The sequence below is a fragment of the Onychostoma macrolepis genome, chromosome 08 (genome assembly GCF_012432095.1).
Source record: "Onychostoma macrolepis isolate SWU-2019 chromosome 08, ASM1243209v1, whole genome shotgun sequence".
Classification (NCBI taxonomy): Eukaryota; Metazoa; Chordata; class Actinopteri; order Cypriniformes; family Cyprinidae; genus Onychostoma; species Onychostoma macrolepis.
The window spans coordinates 17,792,913-17,809,609 of NC_081162.1; the positions used below are offsets into that span (position 1 = coordinate 17,792,913).

At 36.4% G+C, this 16,697-nt stretch overlaps 2 protein-coding genes across 3 annotated transcripts; one reads left to right on the forward strand and one right to left on the reverse strand.

Annotated features, from left to right (window-relative positions):
* The first annotated feature begins 3,734 nt into the window (after nucleotides 1-3,734).
* Nucleotides 3,735-13,805, forward strand: gls2a (glutaminase 2a (liver, mitochondrial)). 2 transcript variants are annotated; one of them, XM_058784818.1, is made up of 18 exons: nucleotides 3,735-4,100; nucleotides 4,252-4,342; nucleotides 5,840-5,961; nucleotides 6,492-6,621; nucleotides 6,720-6,799; nucleotides 7,698-7,861; nucleotides 8,303-8,361; nucleotides 10,234-10,266; nucleotides 10,361-10,419; nucleotides 10,551-10,617; nucleotides 10,714-10,764; nucleotides 10,874-11,050; nucleotides 11,211-11,342; nucleotides 11,432-11,524; nucleotides 11,628-11,689; nucleotides 11,788-11,864; nucleotides 12,368-12,431; nucleotides 12,514-13,805. In XM_058784818.1, exons 1-18 carry the CDS (start codon nucleotides 3,907-3,909, stop codon nucleotides 12,701-12,703), a joined length of 1,845 nt encoding a protein of 614 aa, XP_058640801.1. In that variant the 5' UTR covers nucleotides 3,735-3,906; the 3' UTR covers nucleotides 12,704-13,805. The 2 variants fall into 2 exon arrangements, with proteins under 2 accessions (XP_058640801.1, XP_058640802.1); XM_058784819.1 differs by having other exon boundaries at nucleotides 4,255-4,342.
* Nucleotides 13,806-13,958: 153 nt separating this feature from the next.
* spryd4 (SPRY domain containing 4) lies at nucleotides 13,959-16,666 on the reverse strand. Its single transcript, XM_058784822.1, is given in 3 exon segments — nucleotides 13,959-14,456; nucleotides 14,459-14,809; nucleotides 16,465-16,666. Coding segments are annotated over 3 exon segments (666 nt in total). The 5' UTR covers nucleotides 16,595-16,666; the 3' UTR covers nucleotides 13,959-14,271.
* Nucleotides 16,667-16,697: the final 31 nt, after the last annotated feature.

Consider the following 16,697-nt stretch of genomic DNA (forward strand, 5'->3'; position numbering starts at 1 on the left):
GACATTAATTATTAATATAATTACATATAATATATAGTTCTGAAGAAAACTACAGAATAAATACAGAATTTAATCAAACTCACCTCTGTTCAAATGTTTGGGGTCAACAAGACTTAATTTTGTTTCAAATAAATTAATACTTTTATTCATCGAAGATGTATTAAATTGATCAAAAATAACAGTAAAGATATTTACAAGGCTACAAATAAATCATTTCAAATAAATGGTGTTCTTCTGAACTTTCTATTGATCAAAGAATCTTCAAAGAAAAAAATGTTACAGTTTCCACAAAAATATAAATAAGTAGCACAACTGTTTTCAACTGTAATAGTGTAATAATAGGAAATTTTTCTTGAACACCAAATCAGCATATTAGACTGATTTCTAAAGGATCATGTGACACAGAAAACTGGAGTAATGGCTGCTGAAAATTCAGCTTTGCCATCACAGGAAGAAATTACATTTTAAAATATATTAAAAACAAAAACTGTTCTTTTAAATTGTAATAATATTTCACAATATCTCTGTTTTTACTGCATTTTTGATCAAATACGCCTTGGTGAGCATAAGAGACTCCCTCAAAACAACTGAACCAACCCCAAACTTTTAAATGTACACTGTAAGTGCAATGTGTATTTTTGATCACAAATGAATACTTGCTTAATGAATAATTATGTTTGTCAGAATGTTTATTTGGAATTCTTGATTTCCTAATTTCCTCAATTTCTCAGATTTGAGTGTCACCATACACACATAGCAGTTCTGGCCTGTACAGAGATCAGAGAATGTTGGGAGAGGCAGAAAGGAGGACGATGGAGGGAGGAGAGGGGGGCTTAAGATGGAGCAGGTAGACAAAGCCAGCATTCATTGACACGGTGAAGGAATGAAAAACATTCTCCACCAAGAGACGCATGGTCATCAGTAGGGCATGGGTTAGGGTGTGCGTGTACGTGAACGTGTGCATGGATGTATGTGTGCCAACACGAAAGGATATGATATGAGGGGAAGGGATGTTTGATCTAATGATAAGTGGGTGTAATTTTACTCCAGACTCTGCTTAAAAGGAGCCTTGCTTCAATATCTAGCTGCAGTGGAGCTGGTAGAGGAAGAGTGGGGAGAAAGTCAAATTGCACACACTCTCAGAAAATAAGGTGCTACAGCTGTCACTAGGGTGGTACCTTTTCAATAGGTGCTTCTTTGTACCTTATTTATCCCAAAAAAAAGTGCATAGTGGTACCTTAAATGCACATATTAGTACCAAAATGGTGCCATTTTGAAAAGCTGCCACACCACTGACAGCTATTGTACTAAGGTATAAAGTATAAAGTTCAATTTCTTAGTGTGAGTATGTGTGTGTGCCAGTAAGTGTGTGACAGGTCCCCAAAGACAACAGTACAATGGCCCACACAGCCGCTCTGGAATGCATTCAATCAGAGTTCACAGGCAATTCTCTCAGTGTAGAGCTCAAAAAAGAACACAGCTTATTTTATGCTCTTCCACAAACTGAACAAATTGAGACTGTAAATAAACCCCCAGTGTAAGTGAAAGGATAATGTCTCAACTGACATTTGGCTGTGGAAAGGTGAGGTTAGTCGGTATGTTGGTGCTGAACTCGATTGATTCTCCGTGTCCGTTTAGAGGTGCGCTCTGCCCTCTACAGGCAAAAAGGGGTACTAACAGCGCTCCTGTTGGATACAGAACGCAAAGGTGGTTACTGCCAGCTGCCACATTATCCTCATTTGATTCTAGTCAGGTTATATGGATGTTATGTGCCATAAAATTTAAATGAATACATAAAAAATTCACAAATATTATAAACATGTTTTAGACGGACACACCTGTGCATCAGAGTTGGGCTTAAACTTTGTAGCTACACCAATATCCACCAGGGGGTGCTCGAATCGAGCAAGCCGATTCAGTCGATCTTTTGGACGCAGAAACCTATGACTTTTAGGATACATGAGCTCGTGAAATGGTTGTGGGCTATTGCAAAGACTCAAATGTGCAAACCCCAATGAGCGAGTTAATTGGATACAGTGACACCTGGTACCAGAGTAAAGGGGTCACACTGGACATGGTAACTTTGACCCAAAGCCAAGGTTGACTCTGAGCCAGAAATGACTTCCCAGAGTGTCTAGAATGTTTGATCAGGGCCATCATGAGATGAAAACAACCTGGAATGTTGTCTCAGCTCCGTTGATGAGGCGAGCTGACTAATGTCCTCTGTAATATAATCTAGCCTACTTGTCAGGCATAGCAAAGTTTCACAACTTAAAATTTTGTTCCACAACTTATGACCTCAAGTAACCATTCTGTGATATGAGTATGACAGTGATGGAAACTTTTTCTACCCAGCAAAAAAATTTCAATAACTTTGCAGGAGTAGTGATGCACTAGTTGTGTAAATATAATAATAATAATATAAAAAAAGAAGAAGAAAATAAATTACTCATAAAAACAACATTTTGTGACATTCACAAAATTCTTAATTGTGAAAAGGGAAGCATCGACATTAATATAATTTTGTGAGGTTATAGGAAAGTATTTTGGGAAAAATATAAATACTGGACAATGCATTACATAATCTCAAAGCAAATCTTCCAGCTGTAACAGGATCAGTCCAGTTTCCTCAGCCACTCAAAACCGCCTCATCTTTCAGGGAGACCCCACTGACCTTACCATCTAAAAGTGAGAGAGCATTGCTTTTTTATTTCTAACTGTTAAAATTTTATATGTGCAACCCTTATAACACATTATTTAATTTTCTGACTGAAGATTCTTCTAGATTTTCTTCTCTTTTTTTTCAATGTAATTTTCAGGTATACCTAGCTGTGTATTCCTTTCTGTATATTCAAGGTTCATCCTTGCAGTGTTTTATAGCTATTGTTACAGCAATGAGATGTAAAAAGTGTAGTACCTATTTAAATTTATAGTTATACCTATATTCATTTGTATTTACACATTTATATAAATTGTTATGTGATCCAGTTATGTGATCACGTGTATTTTACTCTTTGGATAGCCCAATGAAAAGCTTTCCCGACTTTTCTGCAATTTATGGAAAAAGGGAAATGATCATACAAATCAAATGTATTTTGAAATTTTATATATATATATATATATATATATATGTATATATATACGAAGAGTTCATTTGCAAAAAAAAAAAAAACAGTTTTTAACAATTTTCAAAAATCATATTTTTTCATTGTGCATTCCAGTTAATCTCAATCAAACTGCAGTTGGGTTATTTTGATTAGGTAAAAAATAACTAAAAAATACAGCTAACTAACACACACACACACACACACACACACACACACACAAAACAGAGTTATCTGTTTTTGCAAATAAACTCTTCATATACAATTTTAATAAATTAATGAATGTGAATAAATCAGTTACTAATTCATAATGTTTTCCCACTGGTCACAAATGGTCAGCATTTTCATTTATTTTTTTATGCTTTATAGAGCCTTCAAGCTCAAAAGTAAATTTTGGTCCCAAATTTTACTGGTGGGATTAAATGGGCACTTATTATGTCTGATTTTGTGTCAAAAACTTTTAAGCAGCAAAAGGCCCAAGTTCAGTAAGTCTGTCCTAAGTTGCATAGTTACTACTATTGAGCCATATAAGTCTGTTCTGGGATCCACCAATTATCCCTCTCCTTTTTTTCTCTCACCATCACGCCCCTAACATCCGCCAGAGGGCGTGTCCTCACCTGCCTATGATTCCTCGGTTACCGGCTAAATTTGTCAACAGAAGTCACTCCCATGCCTCGTGGGACGATCTGACACTAACTAGAAAGAACACGATTCATAAGTATAAGACACACGCTGTTTATTCACACTGGTTTAGAGCTCCTATAGGTAGCTGATTTAGAAATACAAACTTTGGGCATTGATTATGCATTGTGTTAAGACCCTACGGGCGTCCGGAGCTGGCGTTTTGCTCATTAGGAACGCTGGAAATTGTGTGAGAGTTGCGGGGAATTTGGACAGAAGACGCTCACCTGCTCGGCCGCTGCACACGAGCGCATCTCCAGGCCAGCATCCGCGCCATCAGCACGTGATCACAGAGACGGACGCCGCGATGTACAGGTAAAATCCTCAGAGAGGCGTTACCTGCTGGGTGTGTTGCCATAGAGATAATATGAAGGGCTTTTAAAATTTGGTTATAGAGGAGTTAATATCTTTCTAAAATGAGATGTTTTGGGTCAAACGTGTTTTCTGTATTGTTTTGTGTTTTAAGCAGTAATAAGGTGGTTGCTGGGTTGGAGGACCTGTTGTTCTACACTATCACCCAGGGAGAAGAGAAAATCTCAGTGGCGCGTTTCCTGGCTGTGAGTTGCACTAATTGTCACAGAGTGCATGTGTGTTTGATTTAGTCAGCATGTACTGTAGTGAGAGGGAAAGGGAATAACATACATAAGCATATATGTAAACATCACATACCCACATTCTTTCCATTTAGTATTATTCAAAAATTATTAGACACTTTTATTCTTACATAATAATCATACATCTTTGGTGTTATGTAATGGTACTATAAATAGAATTAATGTGTGGGCCAAGTGGCTAGCTCCATTAAAGCCCGTAATAAATATACCTATTCCTAAACATGTGGTTCCATATTTGGATGTTTGAGTTTATATTACAGGAAGGAATACATACAATTATGGACTGTTTTAACTCATTAATCTCTGTATTATTGTGTGTGTGTGTGTGTGTGTGTGTGTGCGTGCGTACTTCAGTACACATGCCACCCAGAAATAGACACCCATTAAAGTGTTAAGAAGTATATTGCTATAATTTATGTGCATGGGGTTGTTTTGTCTATATATGATGGTCATCTCCATCATAGCTGCAATTTAACAGCTGAAATGCTATATATCATTGACTGAAGAAAACATGTTCATGCCAAATGACCGATGGTGAACTCTTGGACTAATGTAAACAGTGTTGCACTGTACTATAGGAGCTTTATATATTTAGCCTTTAATCAAAGACATCCATATATGTCACAATCATTGCAAATATATAAGGGACACGTCATAGTTCTCAGCATTTCCTTATTTTAATATACTAACAGCTGAATATCACAGTGCCATACAGTTTAGTTTCAGTTTATGAAGTAAACATAAAATTAAAATGTACTTTATTTACTGTTTTAATATTTAATATCTCATATCTTTCTGGTCTTATTGTTAACAATCCATCCATATTATTCCAATAAAGCTTATCTTATTCTGTTTAATAATATCCTGTTTCAGTCGCAAGTACCCTACTGTTCAAATGTTTGAGATCAGTAATGTTTTTAAATGTATTAGAAAGAAATCTCTTATATTATGAAATATTCTTACAATTTTAAATATGTTTTTTATTTTTATTTTATTTAAAAATGTCACTTATTTCTGTGATGGCAAAGCTGAATTTTCAGCAGTCATTGCTTTAGTTTTCAGTGTCACCTGATCCTTCAGAAATCATTCAGATGTGCTGATTTGATGTTCACAAAACATTTCTTATTATCAATTTTGAGAACAGTTGTGCTGTCAGTTTCGATCAATTTAATGTGTCCTTGATAAATAATATTATCATTAAACTAGTATTTCTGTCAAAAAAACAACAACATGCTGACTCCAAGCTTTTGATCAGTGGTGTAAATCAACTTAAAATATAAAATCACTTATATTACGTTATAGCTTCCTGAACCAGTAGTTTAACTTTGAATGTGTGCTAAAATTTTCAAGCAATAATTGTTCACTGAACAATTTAGCAATTCAACAATTCAATATTTGAAATATGAACAGTATTGCAATATGTGTTCTGTTTTTTCTTAGGCACTCAGAAGCACAGGCTTGCTGACCTCTGACCCCCGGTTGAGGGACTGCATGCGGCAGATCCACCAAGCTGTCCAAGAGTCTGTTGGAACTGCAATGATGGACCAAGAACTGTTCAGAAAGTGAGTAGAGAATTGATTCAGCAATGCAAAGAGTGAGAGTATGTGTGTATGCGTGTTTTGTGATATGCCATGGCATCACTTATAGTTTATGACCTGCAGCTGTTATGATATATGCACACACTCATGCCACTTACAGGTAAATGATATCTCAATATTCTTGGATGTCTGGAAATACAAGCAATCAGTTCATCATGCACACACACGCACATATCATCACATACAAATTCTTGACCTGACTTTCTGTTCTCCAGCAGAGGTAAATACAACTCACCACCTGTTGTGTTTATATGTGCGTGTTCATGTGTTCTGTGAAGCTCGTGTGAAGCTAAGCCATGTTAAGCAGCGATAACGTGTTTGTTACTCCTGTGAGGCACCGCTTAAGTTGCTTTTGAACCAGCTCAGTCGGTGTTAATAAACTTGGATCAAATTTCATTTTCAGTCATTTAAAACTCTCTTAGCACATTACAGATCACAGGTGGCTGTTGAGTCAAAGTTGTGTCACATGGGCATATGTGTGTTTCTGTTTCTAGATGTGTTGGCGGTAACATAGTCCTCCTGACTCAAGCTTTCCAAAGGAAGTTCATCATTCCAGACTTTGAGTCCTTTACTTCCCTCATAAACCATCTGTATTGTAACGCACAGGCTCAGAAAGGAGGGAAAGTAAGACATTGATTTCCCTTATCGCTGTTTCTGAATCATCTTTACAAACATATATATCAACCTCTCATCTCTATATTTGTCTATGTGTGGTTGCGCAGGTTTCAAACTACATCCCTCAGTTAGCTAAGTTCAGTCCGGACCTGTGGGGAGTTTCTCTGTGCACAGTGGATGGTCAGAGGTAAAATATACTTTTAGACTTAAAGTCTTTACGCACATCGTAATTATGAGAGAACTTTATGGTCCACATGTACATACATGTATATCTGTGTTTAAAATAATTTGTTTGACCATAAATGCATTACCGTTGAAAATGTTTTGATTTTTTTTTTTAAATGGTGTTGTTCAGCAAGGATGCAATAAATTGATCAAAAGTGACAGTGAAATATATAATACATAATGTAGTATTTCATTTTACAAAATTGTCTGTTTCTGTTTTTTAACTTTCATTTTATCAAAATCATCATTATGAGAGTCTGAAAATTCCACAAAAATTTAAAGCAGCATAACCATTTTCAGTGTCGATAATAATAATAATAATTTTCCACATGCACATACATGTATATCTGTGTTTAAAATAATTTTTTTGACCATAAATACATTACCGTTCAAAATGTTTTGAATTAAAAAAAACAATTGTATTGTTCAGCAAGGATGCAATAAACTGATCAAAAGTGACAGTGAAATATATAATACATAATGTAGTACTTAATTTTACAAAATTGTCTGTTTCATTTTTTTAACAAAAATTTAAAGCAGCATAACCATTTTCAGTGTTGATAATAATAATAATTTTTACTTGAGCATTAATAGCTGCTGAAAATTCAGCTTTGCCATCACAGTAATAAATGGCATTTTAAAATAAATTTAAATTTAAAAAAGTTTTTTTTTTTTTAAATTGTAATAATAGTTCACAAAATTACTGTATTTTTGATCAAATGAATGCAGCCTTGGTTAGCATAAGAGACTTCTTTCAAAAATCTTTCCAAATTTTACCAATAGTAATAGTAATTTTGTTTTCTTACCCTTTCCCCTCTCACTCACTGTATCTTACATTTGATCTCTTCCTATTTACATAGGCATGCTATTGGAGACACCAATATGCCATTCTGTCTGCAGTCATGTGTGAAGCCTCTGGAGTATGCGCTGGCTGTGCACGAGACTGGCACTGAACTTTTACACAGATATGTGGGGAAAGAACCAAGTGGCCTCAAATTCAACAAACTCTATTTAGATGAAGATGGTGAGAATCCATCACAATCTGTTTTATTTCTCTTGTTGATGCTGTCACTCAAAGATACGGCCATATAAATTGGTCTCAAATAGTATTTGGACACTTAAAATGACACATTGTCAGCATCCTTGTTGTGTTTTATAATCTTTCTCTTGTTTGCCCTTGATGAAATGCCAGAAGTTCAAACCAATGGCATGACCCTAAATTAGTGATATCACAAGCTCATTGTGTTCTATTGCAACATGAAGTCTGGGTGTGAGAGGAAGCTGTAAAACAGTTGTCAGTTACCCGACGTCCTTTCAGTATTAATCTTATCAATGGATTTCCTCACCTCTGAGGAACATTGCATCTGCAGACTTTATTACTGAATCTGATACGGAAACATTCCCAGTCAGCATGATGCCCCTTGGACACTGAGTTTTTGACAATTTGTAAACTTTTGTTTGCCAGATAAACCCCATAATCCCATGGTAAATGCAGGAGCCATTGTAATCAGCTCTCTCCTAAAGGTAAGATATTACAATACAATTACATTACAATACAAACTAAAATTTCAATCTTAACAGCCATGACACATACATTTTTTATTTTATTTTATTTTTCCCCAGCCTTTACAGGGACACAAGCCTTGAATAGTTACTTTAAATTCAACAGCATTGCTGTATTGCATTGATATCAGAAATTATTGCTATGATAGACAAACTACTTTTAATTGGACAAAATTGTATTTCTGTCCTTTCCTTTTGACATGGTTTTAAACAGCTGACAAGGTGTGCGTTTGTGTGTAATAGGGGGAGTAGGTGGTCCTTATTGGAATGACATAATAAGAGCAGCTAGTGGTCAAGAGGTGTGTCTAAACAGCCAATCAGAAGATTTGCTGAGAAATACATCTTTAAGCATGCTTAAATAGGGTCAGATTTTCTACATGTTCAAAATTACTTGCAGGTCTAAGACTGCAATAGAAGATTAAAGGCTTCAGTGCAAATGAACTGTTATAAAAACAATACCTAATTATATGTATAATTATTAAGGGACTCCCCACTTTAATTTCAAGTTCAAAAGTGTACAAGTTTCTAGTTTGACCTATGCCATTAAACATGTTACACAACATCAGTGAGCACAGACACACAGGAGTACTTTTTAAGACGAAGACATCTCACAGCTGTGATCGCATTGCGCTGACCTTTTGCACATGGAACTCCCTTTCGGACCTCGTGGAACTGGTCATCTTAACATCACACCTTAGTACATATGAAACTCAATATGTGGGGTACTTTTCCCTGATACCAGTTAGGGACTAGCAGCTCATGTTGAATCAGTTGGCTTTATATTTGTTATAGTTGGCTTCATGTTCTGTCATTTAACTTCATGTTCACTGCAACTGTGCAATGAAAAACATGACCGATCTTGATCATGGCCACATTTGCAAAATCTTTTCTTTGAAAATAAGATTTAGTCTCCTTTATGATGCTGTATGGTTTCACATCAATAACACATATTCACTGAACTCATAACCTTTATAGAATTGTATGCCTTTTTATAAGACAGTTATCATACAATATCATATCATATACCACATTTTTACTGCACACGTTTGTGCACACTGCCACCAAGTGTCTAAATACTGCACTGTACTAATGTTTGCAGAGGAATCTTTGGATCAGTCCCAAAGTAAACTGTGTCACTGGAATCACTGTTAGCTATTTTTTGCTTGCCAACAGAAACTATTTTTATTTATATGTAGTTCATTTATAGCACATTGACTAAATTAGAGTGGACGTTGTGAATGTTGAATGTGTTTCACATCTGACTCTTTCCTTCTGGATCTTTCTGTAGAGCTGTTCAGTTTGTTGTCTTAAAAAGGATTAGCATTAGCCATGGATTAGCACTCAGAAATTTCTAATAAGTTTTTGACATTTTTGAATAAAGCCACTATAGATAAACTACATATAACACAAGAATGTAAGTGGCTGGACTTCCCTTGTGAAAAAGTGATCTTAAATTGAATGTGTGAAACTGTACTTACAGATAGTATAATATTGAAATAAAAGGCAACTTAAGTGTACTTAAAGAAAGACTTTCTTAACACACTTTTAAAAAGTGCACTTTGTAATCATGTCAAATTAAAAGTTTTGCTTTAAAGTTTTAAATCATGTTTTAATAATCTATTGACTGACTAGCATACTAAACCACACATAAAGTACTTGATTTGATATTACATTTTAAGTTTGTATATTTCAAATGCACTAAATTGCAACTTTATCGAGGTTCAATAGAAATTACATTGAAATATATTTTAATTTACCATTACATTTTTTTTTTTTTACTTTTAATTAGAAATTAAGTGTCTGAAACATTTCATTTTTTTGTCTCTATTACAGCCTGGTTCCAACAAGGCAGAGAAGTTTGACTTTGTGAGTAAATTGCAACATCTCCACCATGTGAGCTATACCAGGTGTTTGCTGTTATCTCGCGTGTTATAAATATTGATTTCTGTTTATGTGTCAGATGATGGATTATCTGAAGAGAATGGCTGGCAGAGAATATGTTGGGTTCAGTAATGCCACGTGAGTTTTAAATACAACCTCATTATTTCTATCAAATTACACTCTCTTAGAGGTGAACCTACAGTTTATAATGTAATCTGTACCGGTGATAACATTTTCTGTTGATGACAAATGTCTGGTGATATTTAAAGTTTCCAGTCAGAGAAAGAGACCGGTGACAGGAACTATGCGATTGGCTATTATCTCAAAGAGAAAAAAGTGAGTCTTTATTTGGTCACTGTCATTTTCATAAGCTTATTGACAGGATTTTTATTGCTTTCTCACCTGCTACTCTGCATTTTTTTTTTCCTATAGTGTTTTCCCAGTGGAGCTGACATGATGGCAGCCCTTGACTTCTACTTTCAGGTAAATCAGCTGTCATTCTGACACATAATTGACTTTAACAGTGGTACTTGCTATTATTGCTCATATTAAACTTTTTTTAATGACTTTAATGTCTTTCTTTCATTTCCAGCTGTGCTCTATCGAGGTGACATGTGAGTCTGGAAGCGTCATGGCAGCCACATTAGCTAATGGAGGGATCTGTCCAATCACAGGCGAGCGTGTGCTCAGTGCCGAGGCCGTCCGCAACACTCTCAGTCTCATGCACTCGTGTGGCATGTACGACTTCTCCGGCCAGTTTGCCTTTCACGTGAGTCACACACACACACAGCCGACTGATTGCTTGCTGAATTCCCCAGTGTGATGAAGTACACAGACATAGTGGACTTTACAGCTAGATATAACAATTTCAGTCATTTGCTTTAAACCTCAGCTAATTGCTTGTTATTGTTTGTGTTTCTCTTCCTCAGGTGGGTTTGCCTGCTAAATCTGGGGTGTCTGGAGCCGTGCTGCTCGTGGTTCCTAATATCATGGGGGTTATGTGCTGGTCTCCAGCTATTGACCGTGTTGGCAATAGCATCCGAGGCATCCACTTCTGCCAGGTACTTTTTCATGAGCTTTGCTTTTGTCTCTCTCTTTTTATTTCTTTATTTTTCTCTGAGACCATTAACTGAATTTGCTTGTCTTTTAGGAGCTAGTCTCCCTTTTTAACTTCCACAACTATGACAATCTGAGGCACTTTACAAAGAAGTTAGACCCTCGCAGACAGACAGGCCATGAGAGGGTGAGACCACAGACCCAAGTTCAGTCACACAGTGCGAGCAAATTAAAGCTAAAAGCTAGAAGCTTGCCCAGAGTTGTGATAAATCATTATATTTATATTACAGAACAAGTCTGTGGTGGATCTGATGTTTGCTGCTTACAGTGGTGATGTTTCAGCTCTCAGGAGGTAAAATCTTCTTTCTTTTATTGCAAATAAATATACATTCAAAGATTTTTTTATGAGAATTGTCATGAGCATCAGTAAGATATTAATTTGTTTCACAGAATCGCTCTGTCTGCGGTTAATATGGAATTGACTGACTATGACACCCGTACCGCTCTACATGTGTCCTCAGCAGAAGGTAATGAGGCCATTTTGGGATTTCTTTGATGTATTTACACAACTGTTCAAATGTTTAGGGTCAGAAATTAATACTTTTATTGAGCAAGGATGTATTAAATTGTTCAAAAGTGACTGCTCCCCGTTGTGTGTGTGTTCACTGCTGTGTGTGTGCACTTAGGATGGGTTAAATCACGTCACTTTCATTTTCAAGGTTTCTGTTTTAACTAAATGCTGTTCTTTTTTACCTTTTTATTCACTGAAGAATCCTGGGGGGGAAAAAACTATTTCCACAGATTCCACAAAAATAGCACAGTTGTTTTTAACATAAGACATGTTTCTTGAGCAGCAAATCAGCATTAGAATGATTTCTGAAGGATCATGTGAAACCGAAAACTGAATAGCTTTGCCATCACATTTTAAAATATATTAACAAAACAGTTATTTTAGATTATGTTTCACAATACTCCAATTTTTTTGGTGAAAATGAATAAGTCATTTACTTATCTAAAACTCTGATTTCAGGGCAGTTGGATGCAGTCAAGTTTTTAACACATACCTGCAAAGTCAACCCATATGCAAAGGACAGGTACGGCAGAACTCCCTACTCTTGCACTTTTTCTGGTCTGTTTTTGTCTTATTTCTCTCATTAAAATGCATCTGTTTTTCAGATGGGGGAACACACCTCTTGATGACGCTTTGCAGTTTGGGCACAGCGCCGTGGTTAAGGTACTACAAGAGTACCAGAGCATTTACACACACACACTAATGCCAGAAGAGCTCAGTCCAAATGCATGTCCTGATTCCACCATGGACGCAGATGAACTGAAGAGTATGGAGTCTCTGGAGGGTTTAGTATGAGCGAGAACTACCATGAACATCCCAAACTTTGGTCTCTCATGACTAAAGTTATGATAAAGCTCGTGTAAGGACATGCTGAGCAGGTGTACGCAGGTGTTACCGAGATAGTGCTTCAAACCCAAAGCTCTGCTACATGTAGACCTCAGCTAGCTTCTGTTGATGGTTTAAGATGGTCATTGCTGTAGTCTCTCAGACCTCCATTCAGTCTACTGAGAGATTATGAAACTACCAGGTACTTCCAGGTAATTTCTGGTACAGCTCCTCAAGGACAGTTTGGCTTGTGCTTGGACCAATTTAGAAATGCAGACGCTTCCTTTTCCTTCACATTTATCACTGCAGAAGGATTTTTATATTAAAACACATCCTTAACTGGAAGGTTAGCCAGTAACTAGGAGCTGGATTCAGCTGGATTCAGGAGATGAATTTCTTTCCTTTTAAAATTCTTCTTAACTACTATTTATACTAGTAAACTAGTATACAATCATAAAATATAAAAGGCTGGCATTTTAAGAAATGCTGCTCTTGAAGACGATCCTAAGAAAATATTTGAGAACTTCTTAAGGACTATTCAGAAATTGCTCATACCATCTTTTAAACCTATTGGAATTTATCCTAAGCACTTTCTTGACTTCTTTCATAGGACGATTTTCGTGAATATGCCTTTAGTTTACTAAGTACAAAGTATAAATGTAAATTTAGCAGGCTGTCTGTCAAGTAAAGCATGCATGCACATTAAAAAGTAGTTTATTTATGACATAACCATACTGGAAATGTGTCATTACCTCATATTACCTTTAGGAGGTTAGCAAGCCAGTATAATGTGAACTTTGGCCCAGTTGTCCGTATGGCAAAGCTTTCCATGTCATTTAGGTTATTAATAATCTTTGGCTTAACATTATGAGCACATGTTTGTATATTTGTACTATTTTTAATTTCTTAAGCCTGTTTATAGATTTTTTTTTTGTAAGGTATTATATAATTTAAAAGATATCGTTTTAATGTAGGGCACAAAAGCTTTAACTGAACCGGCGTTGGAAGCATCTGGTGCGTATTTTGCCGGAAATGAATGTATTTAAAACTTGGTACGTGGACACACTTTATTGCTGGATACAAAACTGGACGTTTTGAGAAAAAAAAAGTTCATATAGTTAAAGGAGTGTATTTGTTCTATATTAAAGTGAAAAAGTGTAAGATGGACAGAATGACATGAAATGAGACGAAAAAATGGATGTATAAACTGTAAATAAAGAATATCATTGGTGAAGAATGTATTTTTATTGAAAAACTTATCTGAACACTGTACTTGGGCACCAATGCAAAATGAGAAATGACTTTTAAGCATATTAAGTATTTATGTTCATATTCATTAGTTCATCTGCATATCACAAATAGTACACAGAGGATGTTTTCACCAGCTGAACAGACAAATATTGCTCAAATCTGGTTTAATGGCAATAAAAAACAGCCATGTTCCCACTGACTTCCTTAGTCTTTTTATAAGGCCCCTACTTCTCCTTCTCTATCCATTAAGAGGCATGTAGCATCCATGTGTGAATGACCAAGAGTCACTAAAGCCCTGGTGGGATCTCCAGTCCAGAGTGTGTGAGCAACTCCCCATCCCAGAGTGCAACCGCAGGACAGATGGGCGAGCGGAACTGTGTTTTTATCGTGTACACCACTTCAGCTTTCTGGATATCCACCAGACTGAGCCGTCCAGCCTCGTAGTCCAGCAAGAGCCCGACCCGATCGGGTTTCCTACCAAAGGCACCGGGACCTGCTTGCCAGTGGTCATAGCAAACCATTTCCTCTGGACAAACGCGAACACCCAGGAACTGGAATTGGTGCCCACGCATTCATCACGTGATGTCAACACCTCAGCTACGCCCACCCGGAATTCATGGGACTTTTTAACCGTCACCTCCCAATAGTGCCGTCCAGAGTCAATGTGGGTGTCAGCGAGAACCACAGCCCAGTCCCGGAATCGGAGAGGGGTGTCCTGCACGAGAGTGGGGTCCACACCAAGCATTCGATAGATCACACCTGTGTCCTTCTTAAAAAGGTCCAGGCTGCTGTGGGCTGTCCGCTCATCAAGCTTAAACTGCAAATCTGTCATAAATAATCATTCAAATGGTGGTTATTATATTGATAAACTATTTCTGGTTTACCAAAACTTTCACAAAACATTCTGGAAAAATTTTATAACATGAGTTAACCAGATTTTTGTGCAATAATAAAATAATGGTAACACTTTACAATACATTTTCATTAATATTAGTTAGCTACATAAGTAAACGTGAACGAACAATGAACAATACTTCTAAAGCATTTGTTAATATTAGTTCATGTTAATACATTTTTAAAATCAAAAGCTGTACATGTTAACATTAGTTAATGAACTATGAACTAGAATTGTATTTTAACAAAGATTAATCATTTAAAAAATCTGAATCAGAAAGAGCTTTATTATCAAGTGTGCTTGCATACGCAAGCAATTTGGTAATGATGCTTACAGTGCACACATATAAATACAACAACAGCAACAAGACACATAACAATATTGTTTATTTTAAATAATATATTACCCATTATTAATGTTAGCTAATGCATTGACGAATGGGACCATATTGTAAATTGTTTCCAAAGTAATAAACCATGCTATTTTCATTTATTTTGACTGATACCATTGTAATTCCATGGTATTCTTGAAGTACAGTTTAGTGCCATGTAAATACCAAGTTAAATAAATAAGCTAATTATTCACTATCATTTTAGAAACCTACCTGCAAAGCTACAGTACTGTTAAAAGTTTTAGGCACTTGTGTAAAAATGCTGTAAAATGAGGATGCTCTCAAAAATAATGTCAAAGAGATTTTCTTTACCAATTAACTTCTTTTAACTAAACAAAATCAACATTTGGTGTGACCATCCTTTGTGTTTAAAGCAGCTCGGTGCACTTGCACATAGTTTTGCAGGTAGGTTTCTTGAAGCATCTTGGAGACATTGCCACAGTTCTTCTGGATTTAGTCTCAGTTTGTTCTGTTTCTTCACGTCATTCCAGACAGACTGAATGATGATCAGATCTCTGTGTGGAGCACTGGCTGTTGTTAAAATCACAATTAATGGCTAAATGAACGTTTGGGATTGTAAACTGATATTTCCTACTGACACACTACAGCAAAAGATAAAACAACTGATTAAAAAATGTATTAATTTAAAGTGGTCAGTAGTCTATTGGCTGGTTTTATTACACCTCTTACGTTTTGTAAATGTTATAAAAATTCCAGAAATATTCTGAAAGCTTATAACTGTATGAAGGAGATACCATATTAATTAATAATCCCAGCCATAATCAGAACAGTAATAGCTAAATGTGATATTTCTCTGGTATCATGAAGAACTGTAATTTGGGAAAGGATAAAGACGAATTGATGTGAGAGAACATGATGTTCCCGTTGGCAATTTATCGAGATCACGATGATGTGGCAGCATCGCACTGAGGTAACATGGACATTTACACTGTTATTTACACTGACCTGCGGTACTATCACGAGCTTTTATTCTTAGCTCGCGCCACGTGACTCTATCGCATGCTGTTTTGAAATGTTTTGCATTTCACATTGTTGAGATTCAGTACAACATCAGGTGATAATATTTAATAAAAAGAGTGATATTTGGCGTGAAATTATAGCCTCAATTCCTCTGACCCCCCCGGTTTGACTGGAGTCAACACTGAGGTGCGTGGAAAGCATGCGTTTACTCACTGTTTCCTGCACTGGCACTAATATACCATCTCCGAGCTGTGAGAGTTTTTCCACGGCCGTGACCGAGTAGGGTCCCTAAAGATCTGCTCGTTAAACGGCAAAAGAGTGACATGCCCGAGGACATCGCCATGTTGTCCCATTCGTAGTGGGTTTTGCTTCAGTTTCTGTCGCAAGGTTGCGTTGTCCAAATGCTTGCGCGCTGCTGCCCCCTACTGTAAAGACAAAACGCTGCG

Excerpts from the sequence above, each read along its gene's own strand:
- gls2a (XM_058784818.1), top strand. The coding sequence starts at position 3,907 with ATGCATTGTGTTAAGACCCTACGGGCGTCCGGAGCTGGCGTTTTGCTC. Across the intron at positions 10,618-10,713 it reads ATTATCTCAAAGAGAAAAAA|TGTTTTCCCAGTGGAGCTGA; the intron begins GTGAGTCTTTAT and ends TTTTTCCTATAG. Across the intron at positions 11,525-11,627 it reads GACAGACAGGCCATGAGAGG|AACAAGTCTGTGGTGGATCT; the intron begins GTGAGACCACAG and ends TTTATATTACAG.